This window comes from Falco punctatus (genome assembly GCF_963210335.1).
Source record: "Falco punctatus genome assembly, chromosome: Z".
Classification (NCBI taxonomy): Eukaryota; Metazoa; Chordata; class Aves; order Falconiformes; family Falconidae; genus Falco; species Falco punctatus.
In genome coordinates this window covers 31,360,717-31,378,794 of record NC_137586.1, presented here as the reverse complement: position 1 = coordinate 31,378,794, position 18,078 = coordinate 31,360,717, and the positions used below count along the sequence as shown (strand labels likewise).

Sequence of the window (18,078 nt, the reverse complement as noted above, 5' to 3'; positions counted from 1 at the left end):
GTAGCAAGTTTCATTTTGGAGAGATGATTGCATGTTGGTGATATAAAACCAGACAGATTAGCTGTCGTGGTTTAACGCCAACTGGCAACTAAGAACCACACAGCCAGCCACTCATTCACTCCCCCCCTCAGTGGGATGGGGAGGAGAATTGGGCAAAAACGTAAAACTCATGAGTTGAGTTAAGAACAATGTCATAATTGAAATAAAATACAATAATAATAATAACAACAACAACAATAATTGTAATGAAAAGGAGAAAGAAAGGGAGAGGAATAAGACCCAAAGGGGAAAAAAAACCCCAAAACCAAAACCCCAAGTGATGCACAATACAGCTGGTCACCACCCACTGACCGATACCCAGCCAGTCCCTGAGCAGCGGTCGGCAGCCCCAGCCAAATCCCCCAAGTTTGTATACCAAGCGTGATGTTCTGTGGTATGGAATATCCCTTTGGCTAGCTTGGGTCACCTGCCCTGGCTGTGTCCCTTCCCAATTTCTTGTGCCCCTCCATCCCTCTTGCTGGCAGGGCCTGAGAAACTGAAAAGTCCTTGATTTAATATAAGCAACACTAAGCAACCATTAAACCCACCAGTGTGTTATCAATGTTATTCTCATACTAAATCTAGAACACAGCACTGTAACAGCTACTAAGAAGAAAATTAACTCTGTCCTAGCTGAAACCACGATATTAGCCCAGACCAAAAGTCTGTCAGTCCCAGCATCCAGTCTTACAGTGGTCAGTAGCAGACTCAGACTCCTCTTACAAGAAGTACAAGGACAAAACAACTATACAACAATACTTTCACAGCGCACGGCCCCAGCTTCTACGTACCTGTGCTTTGGGGACTTCCCGATCCAAAGGAATCCAAAGGCACTGCTTATGCATTTTTCTACAATAAATCTGATCACTTGACCTCTTATGAGGAAGCTTCTGATATTTACAGTATTTTGGAGAAAACGTTCTGTGTCTTCATCACCCATTGTCATAATCTTATTTCTTCATAAGCAATGCTTCCTGTTATTGTTTTGAACTTGACATCTTACAGTTTCATCTAGTACCCTCTCATTCTTGAAAGATGAACAGTTCTTCCCTGTTCACAACTGTTCACAGTTGGCATATTATCTGTTAACTCTGAGATTTTTATTACATCTTTATCCATCCTCATTTCTGTCTTCCTAATTGTATTCCAGTTACTTGTCCATCCATCTGAAAAAAGCGATCTCGTAACTTTGGTTATCCTCAGAACTTCTGTGTTTCTTTTTTTTTTCTGTTTCCTTTCTAGTTTTTATTGCAGTTCCTTTTTTCCCCCCGAATCACTGCAAGATCTTTTGAGTTGCGATAGGTTCAAAACTATGAACCCAGTTGTGTATTGTTAAGATTTGTTTTCTTGTGTAATAATCTAGATCTGCCTGGCTCCAGCATATTCTGTTTGGAATGCTGTTACTCAGTACTGTGGGTTCTTTTCTGAACTACACAATCAGTTCTTTTAGTGACCTGGGCAATTTTGTATTAAGAGGGTATTTGGCATTTCACTGTATGTTTCAATTATAAATCAATTATGAGTAAGTTGAAATGCTTGGGAACTAGCACAGGTATTTATAATTTTTTGTTAGGATGACCATTCTCCACAGTGAAAACTGACTATTTTTTAATTTATTTCCTGTGTTTTCATGAAATATTTATCCATGTGACCTTCTCACTTACCCTACTAGAAATAAATTTAGGAACATTTTTTGAATGCATCAAAAACTTCGTGGAAATCTGAGGTTAGATCTTCTTTCACACACTCACAATGTGTTGGCCTTAGACATTAGGGAAAAAAGTCATTAGTGCAGTAATATCCGTATTTTCTGAACCTGATGTTATACTTGGCTTTGGAACGCATTTGCCTTCTCAAAATGGAAGGGTCGTTGTCCTGACCTCCTGGTAACTGTAACCTCTGTGTGAGGAAAATACCTAAAATTGAATAGTGAGTGTTGTCCTGTTCTGTCTTTATTTGTTGCATACATACATACAAACCTCAAACTCCTTGGGTTTTTAGCCACTCTTTACAATTACAAGCTTTGCTTTGTGAGTAGTGTTATTCAGTGGGAAGTGAATTTAGGTTGAAATTTTATTCCTTGGAAAGTTGTCATCTGACTATCCACGTATGCTTTGCTGTTTCTCTTACTCTGTGCAAGATCCTTGGGCTTCTGTGAGTGCCTGTGGTCGTTCTATGCTCAGAAACACCCAGAGGTTAACTGCACAGCCTGCAGGCTGTGTGAAGTTACTCACACTTGACATATTTCAAATGTCATAGTAAAATCAAAATCGGGGGTGGGGGGGTGGGCGCGGGCAGAAAATAAGAAAGCCCACAAAATGTTGACCTTCCAACTGAAGTGGCGTTTTCTCCTGAGCTGGAGAAAGAAAACCAGCAGATCAGGCTTCCTAGAGTTGGCCTCACTTGGGTTTGGTGCCCTCTCCTGGAAAAAAAGTACTGATGTTAACTGACGACTGACACCTGCCTGCTTTGCTGCCTTCTGTACCAGCAGCTGCAGATGCAACCCAGCAGGACTGGGTGGCAATATAGACTCACTTTACATTTCTGCTATGCAGCTGAAATGACTGTAAATGTGCTACAGTGCTTCCCAGCACTGGGGCTGGGTTCCCTGTGTTTCCTTTCAGCACAGCTGTACAGTAACACACTGCAAGAAGAACAAATATCCAGGTGCTGAGACAGATGGGTCAGTTCCTTGGAGTAGCTTTTAAAGTAATTAACATTCATCTCAGAATCTCTATGGAACATGAGGTAGAGACCATCGTGCAGTTTAGTTGACTGTGAAAAAAGAGTGCCTTATTGTCACTTACTTAATGCACCTAAGTTTGAGTAACTTCCTTAAATTAATCCTTCCAAGAGAATCATAATAGGCAAATGTTTCAATATCCTCATTGAATAGATGCAGAGGATTTTTTTTTTTTAGAATGAATTTCTGTTGTCTTTAGAAGGAGTAGAGAGCCTAGCAAATGTCTGGAAATATCTTGAGCTTCATTTTCCTAAGTATCACTAACTAGAACCTACATTTATTTAAGTAAGAAGTACCTCTTTCTTTTTAAATGAACTATATAGAGCATGTGAGTAGCTGCCTGAAACTTCTTAGCTATAGCCAAAATACTTCAGACTAATTTTTTATTTTTTTTTGTAATAGAACACAGAATGAAATGCTTTGGAGATCAGCTGAAGAGGTAGTGGAAAGTTGGAATTAGATAGTTTTTTATTTCTGGTCATTGTACATATGGAGGCTGATTACTGTAAAAAAAATTAAGTCTTTAAAAAAAGAGGGGGTGAGAGAAAAGGGTTTGAAATTTGAGTATTTGAGATAATGTTCTGGAAACTGCAACCCTAAATATGATTTATGCAGCAAATGAAGCTACTTTCTTAATGAGTATTTAGATGCTTATACTTGAATGGATTTTCTTCAAAGAAAATTGAATTGCAACCTTCAGTGCAAGTGGCAATTTGCCAGTAAGCATTCCTTCAGGATCCTTTTTTGGAAACTTTGATAATGCGTTGTAGCTGCCTATAGAACATAATGCGTTAAGTGTTTTTAACTAGTTATACTTTGACCCCTGCTTCTTTTTCCCTTCTAAGGTTTGCCTGATTCCTAAATCTGCTCATGGTACAAATCCAGCAAGTGCACAAATGGCGGGGATGAAGATTCAGCCAATTGAAGTGGATAAAAATGGGAGCATTGATATCGCCCATTTAAAAGCAATGGTGAGTATTTAATTATCTTTTTCATAGCAGGAACACTCCTTCTCCTTTACAGGTAATAGTGCTGGCAGCTGAATCAGATTTTTCTTTGAGAGAAAGTAGGGCACTAATAGTGAATATATACTTGAAAAGAATAAGTAATTCTTTCCCTTTTTTGCTCACTCAGACCCATGTGACACTTGCGAGATTTCCTTTAATTTGTGGATCTTTGGTGCAGGAGTGGCTCAGAGAGTCTTTCTACACAGTAGGCTCTTTCATAGTAGACCTTTTTGGTCTATATCTAGTATTTGAAATGAATGACACATGTTCATGAGTGTGAAGCATTTCAAACTGCACTTTAGCCTTCACTTAGCAAAGGTCAGAGACCACCTCTGCTGGGGATGGAGTTGCTAGGCAACTTTTTTCACTTTTTTGGAGTAGATTGTCTGCAGGTGACACTTAGGAGTCCAAGGGATTAGAGGACACATTTCCAAAAATACATACTTGAGCAGGCTTTTATGATAGTCATAGAACTGTACTGCTGAAAGCAGCGGATGGTCATTAGATCCCGTTACCTTGAAGGCCAGATGTTTCACTAGGCTTGTCTCAAGGTACCAGAAATTACTATTATACATAAATCTTTCAATACCATGCCTTCTTCCCTGATTTAAAGTTCTGATTGTTGAGAAAACACTCTTTTTCCATGGGTATTGCTGCAGGAAAGAGCTCAGTATCTTTTGCTGACTGTAAATGACTCAAGACTACCTGCTGATGGACTTGCTTCTCACCTGTAAAACACTTGATGACCATATTTACATGGGGCTTTTTCAATTTTTCCTTAAGAAGCTTTAGGAGTCTCAACGGCCTCTTCTCTATCCCTGCTACCAGGTGGACAAGCACAAAGAGAACTTGGCAGCCATCATGATCACATACCCTTCCACCAACGGTGTGTTTGAAGAGGAGATCGGAGATGTGTGTGACCTGATACACAAACATGGAGGCCAGGTTTACTTAGATGGAGCAAATATGAATGCCCAGGTACAAAATCTCCTAGGTAGATTTATTATACCTGGGAGTGTACATTTCCTTAGAATAGAAATAGCACAGCAGTACTAATTTCAGACCATAACACAACTTCTTCACAAGATGGGAGAAGTGTTTGGGGGAGGAGATGGGGTTTCCAGGAACAGTAATAGAAGTTAGATGGTAAGAATAGTACTCTTTTATCTGATTGTGCCCTGAAAGGTGTTGTAAGATATATGAGTTGTTCATTGAAATTGGCTTAGTCTGCCCAATCTTTGTCAAAGACATTCTTCACAGTCATGAATAAGAATTCCTAGAACAAAAAATTGTTTACATCAATTCTTGTTTATGATGCATCACATTAAAGAAAAACAGAAAAACATATAACATGCTTTTCAATCTTGGTGAGGTAATAGGTCTTAAAATGGCATGTAAAGAGCATTTAAAACAGAGTATTCCCTTCACAGGTGGGTCTGTGTCGTCCTGGAGATTACGGCTCTGATGTCTCGCACTTAAACCTTCACAAAACCTTTTGCATTCCCCATGGAGGAGGAGGACCTGGAATGGGACCAATTGGAGTGTGAGTATCTCTTTATTAGGCTTTTCTTTAAAAAAAAAGTTCCTTAGTGATTCTTCGTTGGCAGTTCACTGAAGTACAGCACCATGAACGGGAGAGGTGTACTGTTATTTGTAAACTTTTGTCCTTCTCCAGGATAACCATGTGCTGAGCTCATGAATGCTGAGGTTCACCTATGCTCCCAAACCCTGACTTTCACGTTGGCCCTTTAGTGTGCATGGTAGACCTTGGTCAGCAGTCTTGTTTTGTGAGTAAATGCAGAGATGATCTGTGGACTTCGATGGCTGATACTGCGTGTAGTCCAGAACACAGAAATGGTACATGAATTACATGAATCTATCCTACAGGGCAATCATATTCCTTTAAAAGTAATCTTACTCTTTTAAAAAAATAATTTTGATTTGCATAGCTGCATGAATATCTGTGATAGGTTGAAAACTTAGTGCCATCCTCATTGTCCATAGTTATGTTAATAAACTTTCTGTTGAAGAAGACATAGCCCAGAATTCCTGCAGGACCATGTTTGGAAGGAGTGTGAAGAGAATCTACTGCTGAAACTGTCCAGAAATGGTAACACAGGCACACACACTGAAGTTCTAAAATAAATGTTTTTGTTTTAGGAAGAAACATTTGGCTCCCTACTTGCCTACCCACCCTGTCATCAAAATACAGCCGGATAAGGATGCATGTCCTTTGGGTACTGTCAGTGCTGCACCTTGGGGTTCCAGTGCTATACTGCCAATTTCCTGGGTGTATATCAAGGTGTGTAGACTTTTATAAGAAGTATTAGCTGAGGGTCTGTTCCTGTTTCAGCAAGTCTGAGGACCACTTGAACTACACGAGCAGGTTTAAGAACAACACATCATAAGATGTTTGCACAGACTGAAATGCATATGACTACGCAACAGTCATAGGTTATTTTCATCTTTTGAAGCTCCTTGTTTGTTTCAGTAGGACAGTGGAGCAGCCTGTTCCCATCAATTGCAGTAGGAAAGGATGGCAGGACAATGGCTGCATCTATGGAGTTTGCTTAATTCTTCTTTCTGTTGTCTTCTTTCTCTTGTGACAAGTGGACACAAGGCAGAAAGCTGCAATCAGGCTTGCCCCTCCACTGTATCTGACATTGAAGTATTCGTGTTTAAAAGCTGCTTAGTAATTACTGTTCTTCCAAGAATATTTTTGGGTTTATGCTGCAGCATTGTTATAGTTGACTTGTACGTTAACATTTAACTTGCCAAAGTCTGTCTAATTGGAACTTCAATTTCAGGCAATTTTATTGAATTTGAAAAGTGAACTTAGTTTTGGCTTTGGATATGCGACTGCTTGATCATGTTCTATGTAATTTTTTAATTCCTTGCGATTTAGTGATAAGCCTTGCAAATACTTGCTTACATATCTGGAAGTAGTCAGTCAACAGAAATGAGTGTAGATTCAAATTCTGTTTGAGAAAAGGGTGGTCTGGGACTCCAAGCAACATTTAAAGCTTTCAGTGAGAGAGAAGAATTGGAATGGTGAGCACAAGGGCAGTGTCATTCAGAGTACCCTGTAGCCAGTTTGATACTCTAACCCTGGAAACTTCCACTCTGAGGGACACCAGCACTTGTGGATTTTGAAATAAGCAAATGTGAGTTGGTACAACTTCCGTGGTGGCTTTTCAGCTGTGGGTGAAAATCACTTGTGACTGTAAGCTGGTTCCTATTACAGAACATTTAAACTGTAGTAAATTTTTAAGGGGGGCTGTTTCTTCACAATGCAAAGTGCCATCTGTTTACACTGTCCCTTCTAAAGGGGCTACCTTGAATGCTGTTTTGGCTTTCTCCTTTGCCAGCTTAGCTTCTAAATGCAGTGTTAGGAAATTCAGTGACAGTTCAATTCCAGCACTGTCCTTTTACAGTGCTTTAATAGAGAAATAAGCACATCTGTGTTCATTTGGCTCTGTTCTTTGTTAATGCACAGTTTCGTCTGTGATAATGACACCAGCAAGCAAGAGTCTGAGTTGCTGAGATAATCTGTACAGATAGCACACACAGTTTTTTGGGCAGCTTTCTGGACGCTTTTTGTCTGGGATGGTGACAGGGAGCATGTGTAGTTCTTGTAAGTGTGCTTATGACATTCTTGAGTTCTGCTCGTTATTTCCTATTCTGAGGAAAAGTTTGGGTTGTTCACTTGTTGACTTTAAGCAAAAACTCTTACACAGTAAGCAGTCTCATAAGCTATGTATACCAAAGCTACTGTCAAGTAATAACCCCTGCTCTTCTGTGAGCATAGTGTGGAAAAGTATAATAGCAGTGTGAGTGCCTTAAAACTACCCAGATGCATTAAGATGCTGTTGTCTATCATGCTTGCCAGTACAAGAACACATTTAGCTTGCTTGAGAGTGTTTTTAGATCTGTTTCTTATGTTATTCCTCTTTCAGACAATGGGAGCCAAGGGTCTGAAACATGCTTCTGAGATTGCTATACTAAATGCAAACTACATGGCAAAGAGGTTAGAGAAGCACTACAAAATCCTTTTCAGAGGAGCAAGAGGCAAGTATTGGAAAATTTGTTGTTTTGGATATATCAATGTCAACATATTTGGATATATCAATATCAACAAAAATATCAACAATTTGTTGACAATTGGACAAATAAAGACAACTTCTACAAAGCTACTATTTTTCCTAGTGTAGGTGTTGGCTTGCAATATGTTCTTTTTTAATGCTACATCGCCAGCTGCATCTCAAACTTCTCTTCTTCACAAGAAGAGCAATAACCTGCCACACTGCTTCTGTGGAGGTGTTGCAATGGAACTGAGATACCTGGAAGTAGAAGAAAAAATGCCTGTTTGTAATTAGATGAAATGATGACAAAAGATGGAGAAGTAAACCTTGGCATCAGATTGTTCTTCTTGAAGTCTAGTACCAGATCAATGAACAGTAGAAAAAGAAGCAACAAAGTTGAAACATCTCCAAAGGTCTCGTAACCAATAGCACAACAGTTTTAAGAATTGGAAGGAATTTTTGGACCTGTACTTTCCCTTGCACACTTTCTCGGAAAACAAAACAAAAAACCAACCTAAATTTCTCTCATTTCCAGTCCTTATTCTCCTTTGTGGAACAGGGAAGAATCCCCTTGGCAATGCAGAATACTTAAGCTACATTCTTGTTCCCTGCTATGGGTGTCCCATATTCAGCAGGACAGAAGTAGTGAATAACAGATGAAAGAATTATCTGTTACAGTAGAGTAACAATCAGAGAATGCTGTTTTGCTTCTGTAAACTGAATAGCACCAAAGAACCTTTGAGTACAATATATATGCTGTTCAAAATATATGCCTTAAATTTAATGGACTACACCTTGGCTAAACCTGCAGGTTGCATATTAGGAGAATATATTATTTCCTCACAGAAGTGAATGGAAGTTGCAGATTTTGAAGGATTCAGCAATGAAATGGAACAAGGTTCTCCAGGATCAAGGATATAAATTTAGATAATTTGTTTGTCTTTAGCCTCTGTAAGACCAGATTTTAGCTTTACTCTGGCATAACGTGAAACTTATTATCTTGTACCTGGCTCATTCAAGATAGCCTAAGATGCAAATGGTGTTAGGGCACTGACAAATCCAATTATTTCCCCAAGTACTTGTAAATTATAGTAGCTACTTTGACTGCCCTTTCCTAGTTCTGATCTTGGAGATGAGGCCGCTTCTTAATGTGACATGGGACTCAGAGGGCCAGTCTTCAAATCCTGAGCTGTCGGATCTCTCACCTGATAATTTCTCAGGTTTGAGTTTTTGCCCAAATTAATATTTTTTATTTGTCTTCTTGACATGTTCTCTGCAACCCCATCGGAATAGACTGCCTGGTAGATTGCATTATTCTCCTAGTAAGTAAACATGTGTACACTTTTTCATTTACAGGTTATGTAGCCCATGAATTCATTTTGGATACAAGACCTTTCAAAAAAACAGCAAACATTGAAGCTGTAGATCTTGCTAAGAGACTTCAGGACTATGGTAATTCAAATGTATTTTTTTAAAAAATAGCAACATAAATGAGAATTTCCTAAATCATTTCTAAAGGGAGCCAGAAACATTCTTGTCCTGTGCTTATGGATGGTGAATCTGGCACATCATTTCATTAAGGGCTTAGAGAGATATTTGCATAGAGCTGCAGTAGCTACTTACAAATCTGCTGCTACCTCCCCAGTTTTGTAAACTGCCTCTTACAATTTGCAATTACATGGGTCAACCATTGCAGCAAGTGGTTTGGAGCCAAGAGCTCAATAAGATTCCAAAAAAAGGAAAAAGAAAGTAATACTTTGGAAGTAGGATAATAGGATTTTAAACATTTCCATCCTGTTACAGTTTAGGCAGTTTTGTACACATGCTCTGAAGAATCTGATCGTGGCTACTCTTCGGCTGCTGGATAAGATGACCCATTGAACTGCTTGATCCTATGCAGCTGTGCTTCTAATGAACATACGTAAAAGCCATTTAAACCCTAACCAGTAATGCTCATCAGAGAAACAATCCAAAGCCCAGTTGGGATACAAAAACGAGCACCCTTCCTGCTCTTTGGCGGCTGTGGCCTTAAATAGCATGTACTACTGAACAGACTTTTCAGTAAGTGTGGAGGCGAGTTCCATGGGTTCTATCCTCTGCAGCCACGAAAGAAGTGTCATGAGGCTGTAACAGGCAGCAGTGCAGGAAGGAAGTCATGAGAGACCACCTTTTCTTTTTACGTTGTTTACCAGTGCAGAAATCTACACTCATCTTCCTTTGCCATTCAGCCTGTCAAGAAAATAAAGTGACAGAAAACTTCTCCTGAAGTCAGCAGCAGGAACAGAAATAAAGCAGGAAAGAAGCAATACGCTTTGGGCTGAAAAGTAATGAACCAAAGAGAGCAAGTTTTAGGAGCTTTTCCTTAAATAAGTGTGTAACTTTTATTGCAAATAATACAAAGGCATTACCCTTCAGTGTTAAAAACTAAGATACTTGGAAAGTCTGTCTTACCTCTGCAGTATAATGCCAACAGTACCAATGAGCCCAGTCCTGTAAAGATTATAGAAAGGGCTGAATTTGTGAATCAGTTGCTAGCTAATGCATGTATTAACTCATAACCTATTGTCAGTGATTGATTTTTTTCTTTAACAGGTTTTCATGCTCCAACCATGTCCTGGCCAGTGGCAGGGACGCTTATGATTGAACCAACAGAGTCTGAAGATAAGGCAGAGCTGGACAGATTTTGTGATGCAATGATCAGTATTCGGCAGGAAATTGCTGATATAGAGGAGGGCAGGATGGACCCCCAAATTAACCCACTAAAGGTAAGATGCCGTGTAGAACAAGTTACCAGCACCAACTTAACCCTTGAGACTATGTGAGCCTGCTTCCTGGCCTTTCAGTACACTCAAAAATAACTATGTGCAACAGCGAACACATAAACTTCTTGAAATTTGACTTTTTTTAGAAACTTAAAAAACAAAAATTTGAATTTTTACTTTTTCAAGTCAGAAGCCTGGCCCCTTTGCTGACAGAGCAAAGAAAGTTATTTTCACAAGCACATGAACTGTAATTTTCAAGGCCATCTCAAAGTCATGAAGGAGAGATGCTTAGTTATCTGGTTTAAGAAGGGAAGTGGAATGACCTTAAAACTAACAGTAAAATAAAGTTTGAATTTATTATTTTAGCAACTGCAGCACAAAATTGCTATAGGCTCAAGTTCTGTTCAACTGTTGTAATGCTGTATTGACTTCAAATGCCTAGGGTATTCAGTGAAAAGCTGGAAGGATATTCAAACCTCGGGCAGTATCTTCAGGCAAACTGAAAAATATCCAGATACTGACTTGCTTCCTGTTTTAAATCTGCCTTTTTTCCCCCCAGATAATGGTATTTTCACTAGCAGCTCTAGACAGTGATTATTTATATGTAGTAATGTGAAGAGGGTTCACAGGGATACATTCAACTGAGTTCAGTAATTTCATGTCCTAAACAAGTCTTTTTGCTTCTAGATGTCACCACATACTCTGAACTGTGTCACTTCTTCCAAGTGGGATCGTCCTTATTCCAGAGAAGTGGCAGCATTTCCACTGGTGAGTAAATAATGGATCCCAGTGGTGTGGTAATACATAAATGTACTTTCTGCTCTGTGCTTTTTTGGTCAGTTGAAGGTGATGTAATCTGGTAAGAAAAAAAAACAACTTCAGAGCTGTAGAAGAATGGCTGCAGAAGCGTGGCCTTAGAATCTCTGAAGATCTGCACAATCCAGGCCTGGTATTAGAATAGGCCTGTAATCAGAATTGTGCTGAAGTTAACAAGAAAGGTGGCCTTGAGCTGTTCTTGAGTCCTGAGACCAAGTAATTGTGTTGTGCCAACAGGCCGTGGCTGTAACAAGCTACAGCTGCTGGCAAAGCCGGTGCAGGGCCAAGAAAGATGGGAAAATAGGGAGTAACAAACTACAAGGCTGAAGCACAGCGACTCAATTAGCTACATGGATAGAATGCTTATTTTAGTCATGATAATTAGGGGTGTGAGAACCGCACGTGTTTAGAGACTACTCACCAATTATTATATTTCTGCTTTACGAATATGCATGTGTATCGGTTCTATATAAGTAGTGTTAGAAACTAATAAAGTTGAGCAAGATGCATAACTCAAATTGAGCGTCTTCTTGACTCCGGCAAACCCTTCTTCCAACACAGAGCCATTTCTACTGTTGCTCAATTTTTATGTGTGTGAGCTCTAGAGTAGTTCCATTAGTTTTGTTTTTCAAGACAAGGAAAAAAAATCTTAAAAGTGTATACACATGAAGTGCAAACTTGGATTTCTAAATCTCAGCACTTCAGTGTTGGATATACTTATTGGAAGCAGCCCATCCTGTTCTGACACACTGCACCAGCGGCTCCCAAAATAGAGTCCCACATCCTGACATTCAAAGCTCTCCTCCAAAGAACTCGGATAAGGGTTTGACAAGATACATTGTCAGGATGGGGCAAGCCACACCTATGTAAGCCTGCTGCAAATAAAGGTCAGATTGGAGCTGGGTGCATCAGATTTTTTCAGAGCACTGCATAAAACTGCTTCCACAATCTTAACAGCTAAATATATGTGAAACTAACTTTGTTTACCTAAAACTGAACTGCATCCATTTTATTGCTATGTACTGTTTCAAAGAGGAAGAATTTAATGGCACCTGGGAAGTTTGCCACCTTGTTTTATATATTCTCTAACAACTGTATTGAACAGCACAGGTCTTGGTAGTCTCCTCCACTTTCCCTTGGTTCCTGTCTGTAAGCCAGTTATTCAAAGGGTCAGTTTTCTTTTATCCCATGACAACTGCTTCTTTGCAAGCATTTGTTAAGAGAACATGGTTACACTTTTTTGAAAACGTAAATACTCTTTTGCCAACTCTGTTATACATCCCTGTTAACTTTCAGGGATAGAATTGAAGTATGATTTCACTTCAAAAAATCCACTTCTGCAGCATTCATAATTTTTAAAACTTCTAAAGTCTATTGCTATTATGTAGATTTGCTTTGTACAAAAATCAAAATAGCTGTTTTTTTCTTCGGTACTTAGCCATTTGTGAAGCCTGAAAGCAAGTTTTGGCCCACAATTGCTCGCATCGATGACATATATGGAGATCAACATCTGGTTTGTACCTGCCCACCAATGGAAGCCTATGAATCTCCCTTTTCTGAACAGAAGAGAGCATCTTCGTAAGACTGCTTCCAGCTGCCTGGATTTTGGAGTCCATCAGGATGGCCTTTTCCTCCCAGACCTGATAGGGGATTTATATACTATGTATATTTTGGATAATCACTGTGTTTGTTAATTGAATCACTGCTCAGTTAAATGTAAATACAGGCAGTATGTTAGGTGTAAACAAAATGTGATTGTTCTGCAGCAGTTGATGTTAAAGTTGCCTTGATTCAGCATTTTGTCTGTTTTGTGCTAGTTCTAAAAATTAACACCCAATTTGCAAAGTGGCATGGAAGATAAGATTAAAAAAAGTAGAAAAGATGCAGATGCATAAGGCAATAGTAATGAATATTAACAGCAGGAGTAATTGTTTATATTTTGTAAAAAAAAGATGTAATTGTTTAATTTTCTTCATGTATGCCCACTAGCATTGTTAGTGTTAATATTTCTTACTGGTTTTTTTTTACCTACCAGTGTTAGTACTCTAATAAAATTGGTCAGAATTCTAAGTGTTGTCATGTTCTGGATTTTAACACTTCAGCTAGATTTGTTGCACAGAGCAGTATGAAATGATGAAGCTTAAGTTCTGATTTGTCAGAACTGCCAGAGCAGTAACAAGGCAAATACAGGCAGAGATTAATAGTTAAATAAATCTGATTTTTTTTAATGAGCTAGAATGATGTTTTGCTGAGCATTAACAAACACAACTTTTTCTCTGTAGCACATCAGTTTTTTCTTGTGGTTCCACCTAATTCTCTTGTTCCAGATAAGGCACAGAGGCACCTTTTCTAACGGGCTGCTTAGTACAAGTTAGAGCTTGTCTAACAAAGTATTCCCCTTCCACAGTTTCTCATTTCGGATACTGGCTTTGGTTTGTACAGTGCACACAGCTTGCCTTGCTTTGTCATGCAAGTCTACAGCTTGTGTAAAAACCGATTCACAGCTTTATCCCTGGCCCTCCAAGAATACTAACAGCACCCCGAGACCAGAGCCCTACTGCTACACACAATGCCACATCCGATCACTCAGTCGCCAGCACGCAGACCTTGAACAGGAACCTCTTCTTACCTGTTCTGAGTCAAATTTATATAAACCCAGTCCTCTCACCAGTTACACTGGCAAACCATGCATGTTGCAACTGCATTTGAAAGGAAGCTGAGAGTGGGTCTGTGCAGACTAATTAGTGTTTGATGGAAGTGAGCGCCCCTGTAGAGACAAACTCAAGTGAGGCACAAGAAGCAGGCTTTTGGTGAATGGGGAAGTAGGTACTGGGGCAACACTCAACAGTGGGGGAAGGCTGCGCAGTTCTGGACTTTACAACCAGCAACCACTCGACCACTTTTTTAAGGTCTACATGCACACATGCCTGGGAGCTTTCTCTGAAGTAACACAGATGAGGTGCACTATTTTAAGTACTGTAATTTTGTGTCCTTTATAATGAAAGTTTTGGGACTGCAGCTTTTTCATTACCTACCTTACAACTTCAGTGGAGGCTTTAATTACACAAAGAGATTGCAGATGACAGGAGACAGGAATGGATTTCATTAAAGGAAGGTTAGGCCAGATACAGTTTTGACGTGAACAGCTGCACCCAGGTCCTAAAACGTCTAAATATATAGTGAAGAAAATCAGAATTTTATACTCTAGAATTTACTATTGAAAAGAGCATCTTTCATTACCTACTGATAATAGCAGTAAGGGTGTAAAGAATTGTGAAAAAACACTGCAAACTTGTATGTGAGGAAGGGACAGTCTTTCTATGGTGCCAATCTAACTCCACACAGCCTTGTCATGTCAAGCTACTTTGTTTGTTAAAGGCAGCTGCATGTTGCTGGATTGTGTCTGTCACTTAAAAGACATATTAAAAAATCGGTTTACATATTCTTGTATTAAGAAGAGAACTTAGCATTGTTGACCTCAAACTGGCAAATTCATATCAATTAACTGGTAAAAGCTATCAAATGGAAAAAAGCATTAAAAGCTATAAAATATTTTACAGCACTCAACTACAAAGTAAAAAGCCACAAATCCTATATGCTTACTGCACAGATGCAATGATTGTTATAAAGGTAAAATTACATCTGCTTTCCCCATAAAATACTGAGCTACTGTTTTGCAAAACAAGTTCAACAGGATATAAGAATCTGTCTACAGCTCTTTTAAACCGTATGCTTAACACTAATGCCAATTCACCTACCGGACAAAGGCTGAACCCTCATTCCAGTAAGCACAGAAAAAGCTGAGTAATTACATCTTTCAAATCTGTTCAGCAGCACCTTTTTTTGATATATAAGGGGTAGTACCAGCATTAGTATTTTGGATGCAACTGAAAACCTAAGTAGAATGTGAGGGAGACTGGGGGGAGGGAGAGAAGTTACGTACTTCCAATGAGGTGAACAAGCCACAAAGCTAACTTTCAGCCACAAGAAACAGCGCTGCCATGTACATCTCAATGACTGATTCATCACCACACCACGGGTATGGGCAAGACCTTAAGTTACTGAGAATGACACATGTACTTCCATACATACTTCTATATATGCCTACTTTGCAGGTTACAGGCTGTCAGTGCAGTCCCATCCCACTGTGGGAATCTGCCTAATGGCTGTGTGGGGCACCCAAAGCTCCCAGCTGCACCGAGAGCCGGCTCTGGCAGCAACACTGCCAACACCAGCAGGGCACAAAGGGCTGCCTCTCACTCTGGTACATGGACTGAGCACTAACAAGCTTCTTCAAATGCTCAGCAGAGACCAGAGCAGCTACGTGACAGCTGCTGCCCTACAGTAAGTGTGAGGCCATGGATATTGATGTCAGGCTGGGTTTTTTTTCTTAATTAACAATGTTTTTTTCATTGTGAAATGAGCTAAGGAATATAAAGCCTCATGTCTGAAAAATAAGAAGCCCACCCAAAAGAAAGCATTTAATAATCTGGAAAAAAAATCCTATAAAAATGTTATAATTTAAATAAGTGGATAATAGTAAAAACAACATTAGCAACTTTTCTGAATCATAAAATATTTAATAAGGTATATTTTGGGGGGGGGATATATTGTATATAAAATTTCAGATCACAATATGAAGCGATTTGAACCCTCTCCAAGCTAGCACTGCCTTCAATGCTGTGTAGATTTATTGCCACTGATACAAGACCTACTAAAAGCATACAGTTTAACTAATACAGAAGTGGCTTTTTAATATGAAATATTTTTTACACAACTAGAGTGTCTTGAATACCCTCTTTAAGTGCAAAAAACACAGATCACTTCACACTAATGCAGCAACAATGCATTCATATTGTTCTCATTAGTCATTAGTAGTCAACTTGCATAAGATACAAGAAAAGCACAATGAAGCTCACAAAAATAGACTAAAAATCAGCCTGTTCTTGCAAAAAAATACAGCATAACAGAAGAAAAAGACAAAAAAGGATTATGCACACCACAGAATTTGCTGTTCTTTAATCCAGCTGGTTTAAGTGCTGTTTCTGTTTTTTTTGCTGTTTTTTGTTTTGGTTTGGTTTTTTTTTTTTTTTGTAAATCAAACCACATGGACCAGGCACAACTAATATTCAGGAGGCAGTGTGTAGCTAAAACTTAACTAACTTTTTGTCATCCCCACAATTTATTTTCCTCTGTCCTGAGGTAGTTACAAAAAAAACAAATCATAAATTAAGCATCAGCTAGGCCAGTAAGAGCTGAGGCTTTTTTTTTTTTTTTTTCTCCTTTAAAAACTATTTGTTAACTGGCCAAAACTACCCTTGATGTTAAAAGACAGCTAAGAATTGGAGTTCTCACTACACCAAAAAGATGGCTATGAGGGGAAGAGGGTTAGCTGCTTCAAAATGTGACAAGATATTGAGTCCCATCAAGCTGGCTGGTCCACTGTTGAATTTCCCATGTTTATTCTCCTTTACTGTCTATAAAGTCACTGGGAGAAGTACGGAAGGATCTGAGCACATCATCGTCCTTTACTGTAACCAGGGAAGAACTGGTCCAGTAGTGTCTGCAGTATCTTGTTGGGAACCATGGTGTAGCCCTTTCCCAGGTCATAGCGGCAGGCAGGGCAGGTGAAGACTTCAGCTCTGAAGGAGCGCTGTAAACAACTCTAGGACACACAAAGACAGAGAAGTCAACTGTGAGAACTTTGTTTGACTCCTCAACCAGCAAAAACTGAAGAATCACTATAAACCAAAGATGCAATCTGCTGTACCACCAGAAAATAGGAAGTCATTACCAAGCCCTGTGGCGCCTGCCTCTGCCTCTACGACTAAAATGTCCTGACAAGTGAACTGCTTCCTGCTGGGATACGAAACATTGAGCTTGGGAGGAATTAAACCAAATCACTACTGAGATTTCCCCTTAATTCCCACAAGTGCCTTCCTGTGAACCAAAGCAACGTCTGTAGCTTCCTTCTAGCTTCACGGTTAGATTGCTACAGTCTTCCAGACTTTCATTTCAAGCGGAAGGTGAGTATACCAGGTATACAGTTTATGTAATAATCATCTACATCTACCTCATCAGATGAGATTCTGTAAGCTTTAAAGGCGTACGCAGAATCATACGGTCTCTAACACATTATCATCAGTGCTGCCCTCCTTACTACGTTACTACAGGCTGCAGAGAGACCAAGCATCTCAGCTGAGTATCAGAAATTTATCAGGGCAGATCTGTACCCAAACAGCGACAGCATCTTCCTACCAAACTGTTCCTTACATCTTTAACTGGATGCTATTTTGTATTCACAAATAAAGCTTTCTCTTCTCCATGGTCTTCCAATTTCCATAATTCTAATTATTAACCCTTTCACAACAGTTTTTATGTTTTTAAGGAGCCACAATCATTCTATGTCTGCAGGCCATCCATAACAACACAGTGATTTTTACTGGAGTGATACATACCTTCTTGAACAGCAAACCTGCACTACCAGATACTGTACTAGGATGGTAATAGTTTGAATCCTTTCAGGCTCTCAGGCAGAAACACCAGGTATGGCAGGCACAGATAGGACAGGCACAATTCAGCACATGATTCTGTACACACTAGTACTACAAAAATTAATTCTAGTACAA

At 39.3% G+C, this 18,078-nt stretch overlaps 2 protein-coding genes across 5 annotated transcripts in view; one reads left to right on the top strand and one right to left on the bottom strand.

The window, feature by feature from the left end:
• Positions 1 to 16,740, top strand: part of GLDC (glycine decarboxylase) — a 55,066-nt gene extending 38,326 nt beyond the window's left edge. For both annotated transcript variants that reach the window (XM_080372298.1, XM_080372299.1), the window contains 9 exons: positions 3,628 to 3,753; positions 4,618 to 4,767; positions 5,220 to 5,332; positions 5,950 to 6,091; positions 7,746 to 7,857; positions 9,228 to 9,323; positions 10,464 to 10,636; positions 11,321 to 11,401; positions 12,888 to 16,740. In XM_080372298.1, the coding sequence (XP_080228424.1) occupies positions 3,628 to 3,753; positions 4,618 to 4,767; positions 5,220 to 5,332; positions 5,950 to 6,091; positions 7,746 to 7,857; positions 9,228 to 9,323; positions 10,464 to 10,636; positions 11,321 to 11,401; positions 12,888 to 13,031 (1,137 nt within the window). In that variant the 3' untranslated portion in view covers positions 13,032 to 16,740. The remainder of the gene's footprint in view (positions 1 to 3,627; positions 3,754 to 4,617; positions 4,768 to 5,219; positions 5,333 to 5,949; positions 6,092 to 7,745; positions 7,858 to 9,227; positions 9,324 to 10,463; positions 10,637 to 11,320; positions 11,402 to 12,887) is intronic.
• Positions 16,049 to 18,078, bottom strand: part of UHRF2 (ubiquitin like with PHD and ring finger domains 2) — a 103,445-nt gene continuing 101,415 nt past the window's right edge. For all 3 annotated transcript variants that reach the window (XM_080372296.1, XM_080372295.1, XM_080372297.1), the window contains one exon: positions 16,049 to 17,114. In XM_080372296.1, the coding sequence (XP_080228422.1) occupies positions 16,968 to 17,114 (147 nt within the window). In that variant the 3' untranslated portion in view covers positions 16,049 to 16,967. The remainder of the gene's footprint in view (positions 17,115 to 18,078) is intronic.